General features: G+C 38.3%; 1 protein-coding gene across 1 annotated transcript in view; it reads left to right on the forward strand.

Moving 5' to 3' along the window:
- Window positions 1-208: 208 nt before the first annotated feature.
- Window positions 209-20,879, forward strand: part of RUNX1 (RUNX family transcription factor 1) — a 100,299-nt gene continuing 79,628 nt past the window's right edge. Inside the window, exons 1-2 of the mRNA XM_063305383.1 lie at window positions 209-2,078; window positions 10,783-10,939. Coding sequence (XP_063161453.1) covers window positions 1,806-2,078; window positions 10,783-10,939 — 430 coding nt within the window. The 5' untranslated portion in view covers window positions 209-1,805. The remainder of the gene's footprint in view (window positions 2,079-10,782; window positions 10,940-20,879) is intronic.

The following is a 20,879-nucleotide window of genomic DNA, read 5'->3' on the forward strand; positions in this document are numbered from 1 at the left end:
CGGCGGGGCGCAAGCCAATTCCAGGAGCCCCGCGGGTTGGAGCCGCGCCCTGATTAATACCGGAAAGCGCTCTGATTGGGTGGCGTCCTCCCCTATGCAAAAGAGCTGAGGGAATGACATTCCTCCGGACTCTCTTACTGTAACAGCAAATTCATTTCCAGTCATCTCCATTCATAGGGCCAGAAGGCGCGAGGGAGAGGGAGGAGGGGGAGCCAGGCTTTCTTCAGAGCAGCCTGAGCAAAAACAAACAGCGCCTCGCAGAAGGTCACACGTAGCTGGAGAGACTGGCCTGTACGGGCAGCAGCCCTCGGGAAAGCTTGCAGTTGGAGTCTGGTGAACACGTGAACACTTTTCCTGCGTTGGGGACGCGAATCCTGCCGGGAGCAAGCTCTGGTGTTTGGCCGATTCGCACTTCGGGGGTGGACTAGGGGCTTGTTTTGCTCTTGACTGTGGAACGGCGTTTTGTTTTGACTGGCTATCGCGTGTGCAGCTAGCCCTTTCTGGGAGAAGAAACGCGGCTGGGCAGACCTTTACCATTCAGCCTCGTGTTTAACGACCTATTTGTGAAGTTAAAGGAGAGAGCGCGAAGGGAGAACGGAGAAATAAGGGAAAGACCAACGGCGGTCCCGAAAGCAGAGCTCCACCTGCTTGCGGTTAAACCATAGCTGAGAAACCGGCCCCTGTGGGTGAATTGGAAGAATATTGCTTCAGATATTTTCCCCCAGAGCTGGCAGTGACTCACGCAGCGGCCACAGAGTGTTCGGTGACTTCAGACGCGTGTCTTCTAAAGTTGCTGCGAACATTAACCACAGAAGGAACCCACAACCCAACCAGCAACTCCAACCCAAAGGGGTTTCTCTCCCTCCCCCCGGGCGTGTTTCAGATTATTGGCGCGCGACCTCTGAGGACTTGTACAAGAGTCTTTTGAATTCACGCAGCCTCCCTAAGTAATTTAGTCAAAGCGTTGCGAAACTGGGACTGCAAGACTTAAGAGCAACGCGAGGCAAACTACTGACACTGGGGTTCAAGGCTGCTCTGGCAGGGGGAAAAAGGACGCTGCAGGAGAACATTAATGGAGTTCTGTTGTGTTTAAATTCTATAGAGTCAGCTGTAAATATTTGATGAAGTACACTATATAATGCTGTGATAGCCGTTGACCTTTGAAAACCTCTGCTCACGCTCTTTGCAGCCAGTTTCCCTAGTTTCTTTTAAAACGCTTTTCTCCCTCCTCCATGTTTGCGAGAAGAGACTGACGCGTTGATCTGAATTCTAGGCAGCCTTTAGCGCAGCGGGAGGGGAAGAATATGATCTTCGAAAAATGATAAGAAATTAACTACTGAAAAGTCTAGGTCCTTCCCTCCTTTGGTCTGGGTGTGTGCGTGGTGGGGGTGTTTTGTTTTGAACATTTCCTCTGCTCAAAACGTCTGTGTGTGGGATTTCGGAAGGACCTTTGATTTTTATAACACTGGTAATTCCCCAAGGGGAAAGGAGAGAAACTTGACCAAATCTATAAGGCCGTTTTTAGTTTTTAAACAGCACACATAGATTTCCAGACAAGAGCAGCCTGAAACTGGATGCTTGGGTTAATGCTGGCAGGACCAGGAGGCACGGCGTTCCCCTGCTCTGTCCAACTGGTCCAAATTCACGCCTGGACTGGCTTCACTCCGGTTGCCCCTTTTGCACCGGAGCCCTAAGCCTCTTTCTTTTTATGTTGGTCTCCCAAGAGCCGCCGTCTGAAGAGTTGCGCTCGTGTCGCTTTATCCGAAGCCCTCTGAGGACCTTTTTCACTCAAAAGGCTTGTTGTGATGCGTATCCCCGTAGATACCAGCACCAGCCGCCGCTTCACGCCGCCCTCCACCACTCTGAGCCCGGGCAAGATGAGCGACACGCTGCCGCTGGTCGGCCAAGAGAACGGCAGCAGCGCCCTGGTGGGGAAGCTGAGAAACGCAGATCGCAGCATGGTGGATGTCTTAGCCGATCATCCGGGCGAACTGGTCCGCACCGACAGTCCCAACTTCCTCTGCTCTGTCCTGCCGACCCACTGGAGGTGCAACAAGACTCTGCCGATTGCCTTCAAGGTAGGAAGTGGGGAGATGAGAGGGGGGGGGGAATCAGCTACCCAGATATAATTGCGGCCTCAAATTGCTGCCGGGACGATTTTTCTGTTGCCTGTTGCAACTGGCAGCCAATCTCCCAACTCATTCGGGAAGATGTAGTAATATTGAGAGAGGATTCCAAATGAATCCTCAATAACTTTAGGGTTGCAGCCATGGCGTTTATGACTGCTCATTCACAAGTAAGATCCACTGATATCAATTGGGCTAACTCTTCCAGCTATCATTAATTCTGCAACCTAAAAGTGCAAGCTGCTGTTCTGAGTTTCACCACTGATTTCTAGTCATTTTCACTCTATGCCTAACATTCCTGAAATGGGCTAGGTATTGTGGGGGGGGGGGGGGTGTTAAGATAGGGCAGCAAAAAAAATTAGTCAAATCTTCTGATTTCTTTCAATAGGTCTTATTTCCAAGGAATCAGTTCCCTTTCATGCATGTAGATAAGTGCTCTGGAAATTGATGAGATTTACCAACAAATGTGTAAGCATTCACACCCAGTAAAGCAATCCCAAGAATATTTTGTGAAATAAATCCTACTCAGTTCAGTGTGACTTCCTCCTAAGGGAAACAAACTTTGCAGCTTTACAGCACAACCTTATGCATGTTTCTTTTTGTCTTCAGAATAAACTACAGTTTTCAGTGTACTTTAAGGTTTCTGAGCTCCAAACTATATTGAGAGTATGCTCCCAACACAACAGGGTTACTTCCATGCACAGGATTACATTGCAATTTCACATCGTGCCATTACAATCTGCACCAAGGATAGATTTTATCTCACCATTTTGAAATTTAGACCTGGACTGATCCAGTCTACTGTAAAACAAAATTTTCTGTTTGTTTTATACTTTATATGGCAGCAGCATATACTCTGAACTTTATCTCTTCATAGTCAACACAATCTGTGTAACCTTTTGAAGATGTACTTTTGCTTAAGAACATAAGTGCCTGGAGGGGTGCTACCCAAGCCCACTTAGTCCTGTATTAATTGCAAGCATCCCAACAATCAGCAGGCCTTGAAGAGACCATGGCAATTGGCCAATGGAGGATTACAGCCTCCTTTCTACCTACCCTTCACACATCAGAGAAAGGGTTCCTGCCTTCTATCATCTAACACTTAAATTTTCAGCCTAAACAACCTGACCTTGAGACCATAATTCCTCTATCCAAAGGCAGACAATATTTGGAGCAATCACTGGATTCAGTGGGGGTTCCTGCTGCATCAGTACCTTCAGGGATAACAGTCAGCCACCAGCACAACAGGAGAGATCAAAAGATTTCATGCCAAGAGGTTCTTAGAGAGCAAGGAATGGCATACATAACTAAGTGTCTTGGAAAATATTTCAAGGGATGGTGGACCACATATCTTTTTATAGTCAAAAGGCTTCCCTACCCTTCCTCCAGCTGACAATGACATCAAAAATGGATTGAATTACTATCTCCAACTCCAGGACCATTAAACAGAAGAACTGGGGTCTATAACCGATTCTCACACATAAAGCTCTTTCATCTTAATATCTATGACAGTCTTGCAAATGGAGTGGTAACTGCAACACAGTTGTACACATGCCCTTTGTGTACCTCCATCCTCGACAGACTTGTGGGATATAAAGATCTCCCATAATCAGTTTGAAGACTATTAAATTAAAATGTCCAGGTCTTAACTGGAAATTTAGAGAGTTCCTTACAAAGTAATTTTCAAAAGCTGAGTGAAATGTGCTTCCTAAATATGTTAACAGTTCTTCATGATCTGCAGTAAGCAGTGAGTATTAACTCCTCTTATTTCATACACCAGAATGTTGGTCTCCTGCCTCCCTGTTCAAATATCAGATCAGAGTAAGAGGAAAAAGTTCACTTTAGAAGTATTCTGCCTCCAGAGCTGCACTTCATTCACAACTCAGTCTGTGACTCTAGCCTAAATCAACTTGGAGAAAGCCCCAGTTGAACTTAGACATAATTTCTTCAGGAAAAACAGGTAAAATGCACCTAGTAACACTAATAAAGAATATTAGTGCTTGAACTGAGAAATTACAAGGCTTTGGATTGATGCTAGGATCCAATTCACCAAAGGGAGCAGACAGAGAGCATGTTTTTCTGCATCTTTAATTTGTAATGAACAAACAAAACATAACGACCCCTTCAAAACATCCATCTCTAAAAAAATCTGAGAATGACATCCCAAAGCTGGTGAGTGTCTAGTACTTGCAGTGTAGTTAAACCTAAAACACTGAGGCTTCTTGTGTTCCCAAAGCGATTAATACTCAGCTCCGCGGTGCAGGGAACCTTGTTGTTCATTTTAATTCGGCGAGTGGAGCGTGGTCTAAACTTCAGACTGAGGCGACCCGGAAGGGATCTTATTCTAGGTTTAAAAAATAAATGCCCATCTAGCTCAATAGGATGACAATCGAGCTGCTAGGTGCAAGAACGACAAAGGGTGATACTCTACCGAATAACAATTCAGAAAGAGTTGCCTTGCCGATCGCGTTTTAATTCTGATACCTGCAAGTCTAAATGGAAGTCACGTAAGCTCGCACCGTTCTCCTAGGGATTAAAAATACCTGTGCCTAAGTAATGACCAATCAGGGCGTTAAACAACCTTGTCAGATGAGTAAAACTATTGATAAATCCAACGTGCCTGGGCAAATCCGGCAGAGGGGTTTACTTTACAATAGACAAAATGTATCAGAAAAGCGTCCTAGCTTTCTCCAAAATAACTGATTTAACCTTTGCAGTCGTACGGTCGTCTTCGATTCTGTAGCGTTGCTCTTGGGGCCATGGATTCCTCAGCCTCCTCCCGAAAAGCGGAAGTGTGAGTCTAACAAATGAAAAACGTGCCCAGATCCTGCAGACATTGACTTAAAAACATCCCGCCAAGCATTTCAGGGGCCCGCACCTGTTGATCAGTATTTCAGTAGTGGGAGAACCTTCACGCGCATGAGCCTTCCCCCACCCCTTCCTTTAGCAAAGGAAGAGTCCAGTTTCTTGCCTTTTGTCTGAATCACGCTTTTCCCATTACTTGGAATCGGACGCTTCGCGTATTCAAGGCCTGCGCCTTGTTCGCCTTTTTCCCCGATTCCCACTTGTTGTGTGTGTGTGTGTCATTCTGAACAGTGCCTCACACACTTTTCTGGAGCTTTAACTTTTCCTGTCACCGTGCTTATAAGCGGGCTGCAAGTACTTGGAAAGGAACAGACGCTACTTGAGCCCGTTAATTGGCTGGGAAGCATCTTCTCCCCACCTCCCCGCTGTTGCTTTTTTTAAAAAAATGTCTTGCGTGGATTAGTTATTTTGGTTCTCCACAAAAGCCCTTCTCACTTTTCCGCGACCGTGGCTCATACAGATATCCCTTTGTCTTTAAGGGTGGATCGTTTAATGGCCACGGGCGACCGGGCAGGATAGAACAGAGTCCGAATGATTGCAACACGTATAAACCGTATCCCAATCTTGCTAGGACGGATGTAAGGCGGTACGGTTAAGGGCAGAATGCCGTGCGGCCTTTTTCCTCGCGACCCCTCGTACGGTATCTGTACATTCTTGCTCTGCACCTCGGGCGTAGTAAGTCCCGCTTGTCTGAGACGGAAGAGTCTTGATTTCCCTCAGTGAGAGATGCAAGCTACTATCTCCGAAAACTGCTTATTTCCCCCTTTATCCATCGGTGCAATCTTACGTGGCCATTGAAGTAAAGCCGTGTAGGAGCTACCCGATTAGAAGGCCGCGCTGTACCCGTCAGACGTTTCGCAAAACATTTCCATTCCAAGAGGCTCTTAAAAGGCAAGGATCACCTCTCTCCCCCCTCCCGCCCTTTTGGCTACGCTTCAATTTTCTCACTTCCCTACCGGCTGACAGCCGCCAGAATGTGCTTCCTCTTTTTTTCTTCAAATTTGAGCATAGCTCTTAAAAAGTCACTATCTTTTAGCTCGATTGCCTGCCCGGATTTTTTTTAAGCAGTAGCTAAGGTGACAAGCAAATGTTCGATTCCATTTCTTCAAGTTTCTTGTCCTCCAACTGGCCCTCCTATGAGACTCAGCATCAAACCCACTTTGATTAATGTTTCTTTTTAAGAACAACTTTGTTAGGAAATGCATTAGTGCATGTGTTTACATCTTGGCCCTATGACAATTGCAGAAAGAACCCCAAGAGAGGATGCAGAGGTATGGGGTAAGAATGGAATGTAGATGTAATTCTGTATATTTCTTTTAGAAGTAAATCCACTGAAGATAACTGCTTTCATCCTGAAAACAAACTGGATTAGGTTGAATGAGGAGATGTATTAAAGGCAAATATTTAAAACCTTATAGAGTTCAAAGTTAATTAACAGGTATCATTTCTAGTTTCTCATTTTGCATATAAGGGCATAGTTTTTTATTCAGCCCCTGGTAAAAAAATGCCAAGGCCAATGAATGCCTCAGAAAAGACTGCACTTGTTATTATTCCTAATAGTAACTCCTTCATAGAGTCATAACCCAGTCATAACTGGGTGGGTGGGGAATTGCCAGAAGTATCTAAACAATTTGGGGAAGAAATTAGTGATGTGAAATTATTATTTCAAAAACTTGGGTCCATAAGAATTTGCTTTTTACAATTGTTTTGCTGCAGATTTACAATCTATTATTTGTAGAAAAACTCTAGCAAAATCAAATATTCAATTAGTTCTTTTAAATGGAATGATTGATAACAGTTTTCTAGAGGATTATTACTTACTACATTGTCTTTGATAACAGCATAGTTGTATCCCACAAAGTTACTTTTCCCCCAAACTTCCTAATTCATTTTCTTGGATATAAATAACTTTGCACTCCATGTAAGCGTTATTACAGCTTTATCCACTAGCCTTCACTATATTTATTTGGAAGGAAGTGTCAGTGATTCAGCATGATTTGTAACTAATGCTTTGCATGGTAATCCCAAAAAACTAGTTTCTAGATTAATATATTTAGAATGGATACGTCAATCCTGATTTTCTGGCCTATGAATTGGACAGCGTACAATCTTATTAAATATGTGGTAATTCTGGTAGCTGCTGCAGCTCACTCTGTTCTTCCACTATATCTTTAAAATGCAAAATTACTCTTATTTTTTAGTAAGAAAAATACAGAGCACTAAAATAATTCCAGTTAAAAAAACTTTAAATCCGACTATTCAGATTTAATTTTACCATGCATCCTATTGTCAGGAACAGAACTCTGTTAATTTGCCACAATGGCTTGAGAAACTCTGGATTCAGAATAGATTTTCTTCAAAATAAACGATGTATAAATAAAATAAGGGGGAAAATGGACGGTTACTGATATTTTATAAACGATAACAGTGCATTTTGGAGAAAGTAGTAATCCATCCCCTTTAATTTTTTTTTGTAACCAATGGATTAGTAGGTTTTATTAGTGCTTGCTGTTGCTTTAAACTGCTGATATTCCATCCAGTTTGCATAAAATCTCAATTTTTATAAACTCAGCAGTCTGAATGCTAACCATCTCCAGTCAGCAAGTTCTAGCTTATCTGTTTAGTCTGTTTTATAATGTAAATGTTTGTGTTCTTTGACTCTTTTACAGGCTTTACTTACCAGTCACATTCTCCTACAGATCTTTTCTTATTTTTGCTAAGGTCTTACTAGAAATTTTTGCACTATGTAGTAAACATGGAGAGTTTAACAAATATGTTCAGTTCTTTTTTAAATCTACAACATGCCTATTGAGAGGCATGCACAGAGTTAATATTTCTCTAGAATCATTTCACTTTTATTTGAAATATTGTGCTGAATTTACTTAGTTTAACTGTGATTTATTTCTCCACTGAAAAAATAAAAGATTGTAACTTGAGTATTGCTGGGAATGTCATGTTGTCTGATGTGACCCTGAATTCTTTATGCTAGAAATGTCTAAAAGTTTCAGCAGGAAAAGCTGCAAACCTAATAGCAATAGCAATAGCAATTTATTAAATTTAAATGCTGCCTGACTCCCAGCCACTCTGTGTGGCTTACAAATCTTCTGGCATGCTTGGATCAGCCTGAAGATTTAGAATATTTAATTCAAGGTGATATATGAGAATGATGAGAGGAAGGAACTTTATATAATGAAGTCAAGTTGTGGGTAGTACGTTTTTTTCCATTTCTGTAGGTTTAACCTCAAAATGAATGAGCTTTATACACCATATACAGACAGAATTGAATCAGAAGGATTATATTATCCTTAGGTAGTCTTCAGTTCTAAACAGTAGCTCCTATCGCTTCCAACCAGCATGGTCCTGCTGATTGCAGATGATGGAAGCTACAGTGAACAATTTGGGGTTGTCTTGGAATTTGCTGCCATTTTCCTCTCTAACAATTGTCTGCTTTCTGAATTCTACATGAATATTTTATTATCCTCAGTGTGTTAAAAAGAAATGTAGACAAAAGAGTAGGACCAGGTGAATGTGAAAAAATAAATAGATTGTGGCTTTCTGTTGATGGAGGATGAAAAAATATTTGTAAAACCACCCAGAATCACTGGGAGTCATCTACATTTAAGAAGAGGAGGAGGAGGAGGAAGAAGGAGGAGGAGGAGGAGGAGAAGGAGAATATTGGGTAGAGGACCGAAGTAACTGGAATTTTCAACATAGATATGCTTTCAGTGAATTGAAAAAAATTAGAAGTTAAAGATTACTCAGAATGCATGGTAGAGAAGGTGATATAAACAACAGAAGGTTTTTGGATTTTGGGAGTTAGAGGGTTTCCAATGTTTTGGTTCCAATCATTTATGTTGTACTAAATTTTATTGATTTCTACTGGACTTCAGTACAGTGCACTTGGTCATGATTCAGATGGAATATAAATGGAGTAAAGCAAACCATCAGCACTTGATGCTGGTCTACAACTGTAATAAATTTTAACTAACTCTCAGAAGTAGCAGTGGGATAATAGAACACTGGAGGAAAAACCATGACAAAAGTAAAGAATAAAGGACATAGCATAAATGGGAGGTCATATGGCTGAATACCATGTTAGGATAAATTACAAAGGAAGTGGTTATATAAATTAGCATGAAGATGGTTATTGTTACACCAAGATATGCATAAGACTATTCATAATCAATCATAAATGAAAATATAAGTTTTCGCTATCATATCTAGGGGTAGTATAGAGTGTAGCCAGTGGAGTTACACTTTGATAAAACTTTTTTAATTAACATCATTGTCAAGCTAATATAGTTGCAATGGCATCTTCTGTAAGCAAGTATGACAATCTCCTTATGATAGCTCACTGCAGTTTTGATAGCATGCATGTGCTATATTTTTAATAGTAAAAATCTTTGAAGTTGTTATTCTGCATGCCTTATAGAACAGATTACTGTGATTTCTACTGGCTGAACATTCACATAAAGTCAAATTAGGATGTTTTAAACCATGTTTAGTTGGATATGTCTTAGAGCTTGGCTCATACACAACACTAAACCATGATGATTGGAATTGTACATCATGCTTAGGCAAAAGCAAACAAATTAAATCACATTAAAACAGCATTATGTGAGCACCAGGCCCTTGTATAGTTTGGAAAATAGGACAGAATGCTTTGCAGAGTTGCTTCAGAAGATCCAAATGCAGTGACAAAAAGTGTGTGGGAAATAAGGTGTCTGATCATTAAGTGGAAGTTGTGATTTTAATTTATGATCTTGTTTGCAATCATTGGGAAATTCCATTGATTACTAGTCAGGAAACAAAAGGAGAAATATAGTAGTGTTATCTTCTTTGCATTTAGCAATGTTCAAAGCCACTTTCATTTATATGGATATGGGCTTCATCTTGCTCAGAAGAAACTAATTGAAAATCAGGACTTTTATTCTAAATGTACATGGTGGCTCCAACCCAGTAATTACATAGTAAGGCTATTTATTTATTTGAACCAATTTATTTATTTAAATTGATTTATATAAATTGGGAGTACATAGTAAGTATGCTTCATTCTTGAGCTACATCTGATATACAGTACTAGCTACTGTATCACGGAACAATAGTATGTTAATGAATCTGTTGTAGCTCAAAGTCCTTTCAGGATGCCATATTGAGTAATTTGTGTGGTTCCTGTCTTGCTTGTTTTGTACATTCTCCAACCATTTCTGTGCAGCATTTGCACACAATTGTTGGCATGGAAGTTTTTTTTGCTGGCCTCATTGTAGTTACTGTATGTGTGAGGTCCCTTTCATCATTATACATTTGTAGCCGTTTTGGATTACTGTATTCTGTTCTGTTCTGCTAAATTAGACTATGTGTTTGCTTTTTTTTTTTTAATAATAATGTTTATTTCTTTAGTAGATTGAATCAGTTTTACTTACTCAGTCTAGAGAGCCACTGAAATCTGTGGCTGGGCTCCTATGTTGCACAAAGCGTTTACATGATTTGTTTATTTTTGGCTTAGTGTGATGTGCAGATCCACCAATTATGACTTAACAATAGGTATGAAACAGGCCATTTGACTTGTTCAACAAACTGGTGTAAAAAAAAAATTAACATATCTGTGAATATAATCATGAAATGTTAGCCATAACTTAAATCATGGAGTTAGCTTAGTTGAATTCTCCTGCATCTATATTCATTTAGTTTGTACAACGTGTTCCAATCCCAATTCATTCTCATTTTTTAAATAGTTTATCCACTCAAATTATTTAAGAGAAACTCAGTATTTTTTCATTTACTTTTTTAGGTGGTTGCATTAGGAGATGTCCCTGATGGGACTTTGGTCACAGTTATGGCTGGAAATGATGAAAACTACTCTGCAGAACTCAGAAATGCTACTGCTGCCATGAAGAATCAAGTAGCAAGATTCAACGATCTAAGATTTGTGGGTAGAAGTGGAAGAGGTATGAAGTTTTTATAGTTTCAAAATCAAATATTAGCTTTAAAAAAATCTTCAGAACCTCTATTCATAGAGTCTTTTGTTGCAGGTGTCAGGCCACTTAATTTTTTTGTCACTTCTCTTTAGCAGAATTATATTTGAGGATTTCAGCATTTATGAGGCTGGTAGAATTATTGTAGATTAATGTAGCACATTCATCATCATTTCTGCATTTCAAATTATGCATCTATGTGGGAAAGGTTACTGGCTAGATTACATAATAAAACATTGGTAATTAAAATATGATGATGGCTAAAAATAGCAAATTTGGACAATTGAATTGAGCTGTTCAGTGCTTCTGATCTCCAAAAGTGCTTTGGAGTATAAACATAGTTCCTGTCTAACACAGACCATAGCAACTGCATGGTCTTGGGAAAATATAAAAGCTGCTTTAAGGTGTTGCAAGCATGGGCTACATATGCATTACTGCATACTCTGGAGCAACTTCTGGAGGTAAAATCTATTCAACAAACTGGTAGAAAAAAATCTGGCTTAACATATCTGTTAACACTAAATTTCATATTAACTATGTTAGTATCTTAACTATGTTGACTTAGATATGTTATCATTGATTTCTATTGATCCTGTTTCCAAATACACATACCAGATTAATGCATGGTGACACTTGGGTGTGGATTCAGACTTAGAAAAAACTCATTGAATCAATGGGACTTATTTTAATCATCATTGACTTGCTTCAGTCAGTCTCTTCTAGCTAGGACAATGCCTAGTTACGACCCTTGTATTTTATGTATACATTATTTTGTGTCTGTGTGTGTATGTATGAGAAAGATGAAATTAACAAAAGATTTCCTCTTCATTAAACTGGGCTTTTGTGTTTAACTTTTGAAACATTTGAATAGTTTACAGAATTGTTTATTTAAGTTATTCTTGTTTACGTTATATTTGGAATTAATGGCTCTGTTGGAACTGGTTTTGTTCATTTTAAATATAATCGGACTTTTCTGGTGGGTATTTTATTTATTTATTTCCTTATGTACAATACTTTTTTATTACTGTAAATTACTGAGAGTCCATGGTTGATTCGGAGGGGTATGAATGTGTTTAATAAATGAATCATAAAGTTGTATTAGCCATTTAGAGCTATCAAGACAAACCCCCTTCTCAGTGTGCAAATCCAAATTAAAGTATGTATGACAGATACCTACCTAGGTTCTGCTTGAACACATTGAATGAAGCCTACCACTTTTTAAGGTAATTGGTTCCAACACTGAACCTTTTCTATTGTTACGAAGTTTTTTTTTCCTAACATGCAGTAGAATTTCTTCTTCTTGTCACCTAAATCCGTTATTCAGTATCCTGCACTTTGGAACAATAGCAAACAGGTCTTCATGTATGCATTCTCTTGGACAAGTTTACACATACAACTGATCTATAATAATTCTTATACTGGATTTGGAGAATATGTGAACCCATACATTACCACTTAATGTTATATGTAAACTAGATAACTGTGGTTCCATGTGGTAGAAAAGCAGGTATACAACCCATCCAATCTTTAGTAGGTAACATAAGATCAATTTGGACAGCCCAACCCATTTTAAGAACAATTTTTTTCCCCCTAAAATCAGATATTCAAGTGGCAAATATTTTATGTTCAGTATGCACAGTGCTGGTAGAAAGCCAGTTTGATATAGTGGTCAAAATGTGGGAATAGGAGTAGAGAAATCTGAGTTCTTAGGTATCAAAGCCAGCTGAGTGATTTGGGGCTAGCCACACACTCTCAGCCTAGGAAGACGGCAATGGCAAACCAATTCTGAAAATGTTGCCAAGAAACCGCATGGACTTGTTTGTATTGTTACCGGAGTCATGACTGACTTGAAGGTACGATATAGATATAGATATAGATATAGATATAGATGATATGTATATATAGATATAGATATATATTGATGGTGTATACCTGCTTCTCTCTCAATTGAAAAATATTTTGTTGTTGAACTCATCACTTGATCTTTTACTAGGAAAGCTGGAACTACATATATGACCAACAGGGGGAAAAAGGGGGCTCCTAGCTACAAATATAAGTTATGAGACTAGATAACTAGGCTATTCCTGGGATTAGCCCTTTGACTTCTCCATAGCTGACTTTAATTTTTTAAGTTGCTTCATTGTTGTATACATTTTCCCTGATATTTCTTTTCTGAAACGCACTGGCTGCTTTTTAGCTTGATATGCAGAAGCAGAAGGCTTTTAAACCTGGCTGCTTTTGTGAGATAATTGCTGGGAAGAAATATCTGCAATTGGAACTGAAGCTTGGTGATGCTAACAAATAATAATAGGGTAAAGCAGACAAAATTATATCCATTTACTGAAAACATGGGTGATGCTGTAATGTATAAAAGGATCAGTCATTAAACATGTTCAGTTGTTATATGAAAGGCTGCACCTTCTCAGTAAATGGAATTCTCATTATGATTCAGAGTGTTTAAAAAACATTTTGAAGATTTAAATGTAGAGCTGGCAAAGTGTTTGAGAAGCTAATAAAAGTAGGCCTGCACTTTGATAGCTGGCTCTGCATGTTAAACTAGAAATCATAGTCTGTACAGTTTTGCTAACTTCAAAATGGCAAGCAATAGGAGCTGCTCAGAAGAAAATCAAAAAATTATTTTCCTAATTCCTTTCAGTAACTCTTTATACTGATTGCTTAAGTACAAAAGCATGCATTCAAATAAAGATTGACTGTACTTGTCAACAGAAGTTTAAAGAAAAAATAATCTTGGGGAACATTTCATGCTAACTATTCAGTTTGAAAGTTTAATTTCCATGGACGTTACCAATTTTGAGTGAGTGAGTAATATATGCTTTTGTTTATTCATACAGTTCTGAACTGTTTCCCAAAGGTGTGGTTGTTTGCATTAGACTGCATGGTTTCTGGTATTCTTTTATTGCATTGGCTTAAAGTGTGAGGACCAGGTACTGTAGCCGCAACAAAGGTCACAAAACTTGAGAATTAGCTCCTGGTAGAAGCGTATGATGTTTCTTTAAACATCAAGCTAGTACTTAAGAGGCAATAATATGAATAAACCCTATTAAAAACATCCAAAATATGACCAAAACCAATTATGCTTGATTTGTAATAGAAATTGACTAGGTTTGTTTGTTTATTTATTTATTTGATTTGATTTCTATAGTTTACCTGCAGTGGTACTATTTTCATATTAGATATCTTCTGTTTTTTTCAATGTCTGCTTCAAAGGTGATAATTTTCATGGAGCAGATGTTTCACCTGAATGAAGACATTGTGACTATTCCTTTTTTTTTTTTAATATTCCTTTTTATGTACCAATAAGGCATGGAGTTACTCAATTTGCTTTAAGTTGCTTGCTATAAAAATGCAAGAGAGTGAAAGCAAACAGCTCCATACCCAAGGGTGCTGCTGGCATGCAAGGTGCCCTTGTGCATAAACAGTTTGAAATATTCTAGCTGCGCAAATGCACAATGAACCACCATTATAAACCTTTTTTTTTACCTTGCTACTGGCAACCTCCTTCATGTGTGCCCTTGATGGTGCACAATTTACACAATGGGTTGCAACAGCCCTGCACTTACATTGTTCGTTAATATGTGTCCATTAGCAATTTCATGCAAGCTTAAATAAATGCTCTTTCTTCCCACACATATATACTTACCAAATAATGTAGATACATGTTGCATGTAGTGAGTTACATCTAATTGGATAGCTAACGTATGATTGATTCAAATTAGGTTTCGAGGCAGATGCATTTTACTAATGCTGAGAAACATAGCACAGTCCTCTGTTATTTCCACTGTCACAGGGTCAGTGTCACTCTCCCTTGTTTCCAAAAGGAAGAATTGTCTTTAATCTGTTGCGGCAGGGAACAAAATAAAAACCTGTAACACTTTAAAGACTAATGCATTTATTATCACATGTTCTTGTGCATCCCAATCTATTTCTCATTTGCCCCAACTTTTACTTACCAGATGCAAGTTTCATTTTAACATTATTTATTCCACTAACGCAATAATGGCCATAAAGCAAAGGTAATCTGGAGTTATACTACAGCCCATTGCAGCTACTGGCCTAATTTCAAAAGCCTGTGCAAAATAACAGTCCATAAATGATCCATCCTTCTATCAGCAGTGACAAAGACAAAAGGAAAGCCTTTATTTGGGGGTCTGCTCCTGCCCACCAACAGCATGTAGCCCCTAACAGATTACCTCAGTGAATGCAGGAAAAGAAGTTTCCATCCTTGAGTTTAAAGCTCATTGATGTAAGTATAATTGGCTGTAGGATTAAAGGTATAATATTTCGGATGCCCACCCTGTATTTTGGAAATGTTAGATTTTGCTATTTTCTATTTATCCTTTCATATTTTAGAAGTACCTTTATTCTCTATTAAATTCAAGAGATGAAAAGAGATCCTTGGAAACAAAGATGCTATATGTGACAGCCTTGGCTTGGCTTCTAGAACAACACAGCTCTTCTTAGAAATTGACAGGAGCAGTTCTCACCTTATTCAGCCCAGTAGTGGTGAAACCTGACTTTCTAGCTTGTAGTTCTTATCCCTAAGACCCTAAACATTAACTGGGAAGTCATTTCAGCTGAACATACCTTTAGGTAGAGGTACTTACAATTTCAGTTGTCATGTTTATTCTTTTTAACGCTTGAAAGCTTAAATACCTCTGTTGGATTAGCTTTTAAAAACTAAAAATGTCTTTGATAGCCCAACCTAGAAATGCCCAGAAATAAATCTAGATGAGTGCAGTGGAGCCTCCTAAATACTTGTGAATAAGACTGCAGCTTTAGCAGTACAGTCTTTAGAATATCTACTGAGATATAAATCCAGTTGTGGACACTGGTACTTACTTACAGGAAACTGCATATTATTGCAGCCTTAACAATCCTCTTCTTTTTCATACTGTACAAAATGAAATATACATATATACCTATCATGCTACTCCTTTTTAGGATAAACAACATTATGTCAAGTGCAGAAAAGGAACTAAGAAATGGTAAGCAAAAGAAATTAAGACATGGGGTAAGAAAAAAGGAGAAAAAATACAGATATCTAGTTTATACCAAAACCATTCACTAACCCTTTCCATGCTTTTCTATCCTTACAAGCCATGCTTGTTTTGATCATATCCATATATGGTATCACACATTGCCTTTTGTTTTTTTAAACTTCTCACCTGTCCCTTTTCAAAGATTTCATCAACTTCATCCAAAATACAATTGTTTGTGTTCCCCTTCTTCTCAATCACACTCTTCCTTGAACAATTTGTTTTGAGATCATTCATTCATCATTTTTATATCACTAAATCATTCAACATACAGTACTTCTTTAGTGCTGGTCCATCACTCTTGTATTCAATTTGCTTTCATTCAACATCCATCCATTCTTTACCCTCCGTCTCCTTGTTTTACCTCACACACTTCTTAAATACCCCAGTCCTTCTACATCTAACTTACTTTTGTTTCTGTAGACATATAACAAAGTGGGCAGAGGTACAGTCTTCTACACAGCCATTTTTACTTTTTTTTGACAAGCACTGAGTAACCCTATGGAAAATGAAATGTTTTTCTTAAGTTAACTAGGAGTGGGTCAATCTCTGGCAGTACTCATTCTGTCTTCTGATTGTATGTCGGACAAGAGTAGTGAGAAAAATGAATGTGATGAGAAATATGAATCTAAGAATACATTCACATTGCTATACTAAAATAGATGATTATACTAAAATAAAAGCTGCCATGAAGTGAAAAAAAATCCCACTTATCCTGTACCTGTTTCTTACATGAATATGCTTGAATAAAACATACAGAATGTTATTCTAGAATGGCATACCACCAGAGGCATGGCTGCGCTCAATATTTGGCTGAGTTTGACAATTTAAATTTCCATTCTGTGTTTATAGCCAAAAGGTATTGGACCATTTCCAGAATTGAATGTTTTTCCTGGTTCATAATTTCAAAACTTTACATACAGCATGCATCTTCATTGTTTGATAACACAGTAATGTGCATATGATTCTTATTGAAAAATTTAAATCTGCTGCTATGATGTGATGTGTGATATGCTCAAGTAGTAACCTCACAGTTTGATTATTCCAATATAATCATGTTATGCCAGTTCTTTGTCATCTGCATTAATCTGTTTCCAGAACCAATTAAAATAACTAGTATTAACCTTTCAAGCCCTAAACAGCTTGAAAGTTTGAGGGCCATTCTACTTGAAGGTGCCCCTCTTTTATATTTGCATATGTAGACCAGGAAGTTGTCTTCTGAGGCTTGTTTCATTTTCCCCCTGTATTTTATGCTTTTAATCTTTAGGTTGTCAAACATTCCAGGAAATTCGGGTGATACAGAAAAGTAAATAAGTAACACATTGATAAATGTTAGATAATAGGATATGTCCTTAACAATCAGTTGTGCACTCATAAACAGTAGTCCGTACCCATAGTAGATACTGCTTCCTGTGGTAAAATAGGCCAAGTATGAGATATCTGCTTTATGTATTTATAGTTCCATATTGAATACAGTAATATGCTATTGTATGGACCTAAACAAATCAAATCATGCCATTGCAACACAATCAGTACTCCTGTTCATCTGAGGATTCTGCCCATTGATGTTCTCCATGCTTTGAATCTGCACAACAATTCAGAATTTTTTAAAACTTAATCTTACTTGAAAAAGTAGTGGGTTAGTATGTTCCTTAATAAGTCCTTCTGGGCCTCTCCTGCTAGGGGAAGTAGGAAAACTAAGCTGCAGAAGCACCATGGGTTGTTTATTACCACTGATTAATAGTTTGTTATCCCTCCTCAAGGCAAAATTAGAAGCCTTGGATTATTTTTGGCATCCAAAGTTCTTGATTTGTTTTGGAGAGATAAGCCAAGAATTCCCATGCATGGTAAACAAATCTTAGAAGTCACTTCTTTCTTTAATCATTCCCATTGGCAGCAAAAATCTAATGAGATTTTATAAGTGCATGCAGCGGTATACTGGATGTTTATGCTGAGTCAAAATTCTGACTTAACATAATAGAGAAATGCAACCGGTATTTGGGTCCTGCCCTTGTTATATGTGTTTGTCAACCACTGGAGGTCATGGTAATGGTACATAACTCATAATAAAACTATATAGTGTTCTCCGTATACCCATTCATCCTTCTTGGGTAATCAGAGTTTGTTAAGTTGACTTTGTACAACAATCACAATATCTGTGACTTTCTTCACAAATACAAATAAGAGTTTGGGTAGTATAAAATAATCATCTGGGGAACTGAGGAGCTAGTTTACTGCCTGATGGATTTCCTTAAGAGGCTGATGATCAATAATCTTTTGCCTTTTTAATATATGCATGGATAATATTTCAATAAAATGTATATGAAACACAGCTGCAGCCACCTGTTTTTAGTTGTTTCATCTTGATTAACTTTTGGAATGACAGGGGAAAATAAGTCTCTGAATCAAGCTCTACTCCTAGTGAATTTATCAGCAAATCCTTGTAGCTTCTTCTCTTCCAGAGTAGGAGAAAAATTTGTAAAACTATAGACGGGTTCAAGTTGTAAGCTTTGAAGTGAAGTGTTGAACTTATATCCAGATTGGAAGGAAAACTCAGTATTTGAAAACACAAGGGTATGCGTGTGTTACATTTTCTTATAAGGCTGCTATGCCTTTGCCAGTTGTATGATGTCAGAAATACTTCACATATTATTCATTACATTTCTATACTATTAGCTACCACTTATGCTCCAAAGGTGGAAAACCCGAAATTAATTAATTATTATAAATCAATATTAGTTATTAAATCCATTTGTATAGCCATCTAATCATGCAATTCAGGACAGTGTACACACACAAAAATACATAACCACAAAGAAAGCATTAAAAAAAACCAAGAAAACATCAAAAATAAAATATTACTCCCAAGGCAACTTCATCAAACCTAAAAAAAAGAAATATAGGAAGAAAACCTCCCAACACAACACCTGAGGGGGCAGGATCTTCAGAGCCTTCTGAAAGGCAGGTAGGGTCAAAGACATCTGGATTTCAGGGAATGCTGTTCCACAGGGCAGGGGTAGTGATAGAGAAGGCACATCTCCTGAGTCCTGCCAGATGACATTGCCTGAGTGACAGGACCTGGGGCATAACCACTCTGTCAGAGCTTATTGGATGGGCAGAAGTAATCAGAAAGAGGCAGTGCTGCAAACAACTAGAACCCTTACCTGGAAGTGCTTTATCAGCTACAACCATCACTTTATATTGCATCCAGAAGCATGCTGGTAACCAGTGCAGTTCATGGAGTAATAGTATTACATGGGTGCACTGAGGTATGCCATAATTACTCAACAGCACCAATATTATTATTATTATTATTATTATTATTATTATTATTATTATTCTGATAAATACTCAATAGCATCAAATTGTGGACCAGCTGTAGCTTCTGAGTGATCTTCAATTGGAACACATTGCAGTAATCCAGACAAGTCAGTGACTAAGGCATGAGTGATTGTTAGTAGGGCCTCATAGTTCAGGAATGGGTACAGTTGGAGCACAATATGGAATTGTGAAAAGCTGCCACTTGCTCTTCAAGCAGTAGCCACAAGTATAGGAGGACCCTCAAATTGCACACCAGGTATGTCCAGGATGGTTGACACCCTATCCAGAACCAAATATAGAAATTCACTGGATCCAGGTGGCCCCAAATCTATAACCACTCAATCTTGCTAGTTGAGCTTGAGCTTATTGTCTACCATCAAGATTCTCCAAACACCAACACAGGGTTTCAGCAACATTGCTGTGATGGCCAAGGGTTGGGATGTCTAACTGGGTATCACTGGCACACTGACAATGCCTAATCCTTTGCTGACCAATGACTTCACCCAGCGACTTCATGTAAAACAGGAAGGAGAGATTTGAACCTTGAGGTACCACACAATCAATACTGGCAGAAGAGAAATTAAGTTTTAGGACAGTATTTGAAGGGATTAAAGATCAAGATTGTTAAAATTAAAGGAAGGAATATAAAGTTGATTTATTTGATCAAGGTTAAAATAGGTATGTTCTTATCTCTGGTAACCCTTAGTGGACTATTGCTGACCAGGACTGAACAAGGAGGCTTTAAAGATTTGTTTATAGATAAGAGATGAGATATGAGAAGAAGAAATATGTTGGGTTTTTTTAAGAGAAAGTGATAAGTTACTAAAATTGTTTATATTTGGTGTGATGAAGGGGAAAGTCATTTCTTTATATTCATTTCTTTTTCTTTACTATACGTTTTCTTTTTGTTTTTCTCTTTTCTTTTTTCTGCACTTTCCTTTTATTTCCCTTTTTTCTTTTAGTTTAGTTTGTATTAGTTTTTACTATGTTTATTAAAAACGTTAATAAAATTATTAAAAAAAAAAGACTGGAAATGACCTGGGAGGAAGGAGGAGAACTACTCTAACACCATGCTTCCTCTAAGCTGGTCCAGGGGATATATAATTGAGAATATTGAAGGCCACCGCGAGATCAAGGGAGGTCAGGTTGGAAACACCATTCTCATCCCGGAACTACCATAGGTCATCAAAAGGAGTGGTCAGTGCCATTTTAATATTGTGCCAAGGACTGAAATCTGACTGAAAGGGGTCCCTATAATCCATTTCTTCCAGCGCTCTAACTGCAGATTAACCCCCTTTTCAACAACTTCCTCAAAAGGGAAAGTTGGAATGGAATGAAAATTATCCAAGATGATCCCTACCTCCCAAATGGAAGCATCAACAATATTCTCTCCTTTATCAGCAAATTTACCCTCCAGGGTTTTTCAGGTAAATACAGTACTTGTCACAGCATGGTGACTCTTTTATGAGGAAGGTTTTGCCTATTTAATGCCTTCCTGTCACACTGGTTTTTTTTTTCCTTAGAGCCTTGTCAGA

Source organism: Candoia aspera, chromosome 5, assembly GCF_035149785.1.
Source record: "Candoia aspera isolate rCanAsp1 chromosome 5, rCanAsp1.hap2, whole genome shotgun sequence".
Classification (NCBI taxonomy): domain Eukaryota; kingdom Metazoa; phylum Chordata; class Lepidosauria; order Squamata; family Boidae; genus Candoia; species Candoia aspera.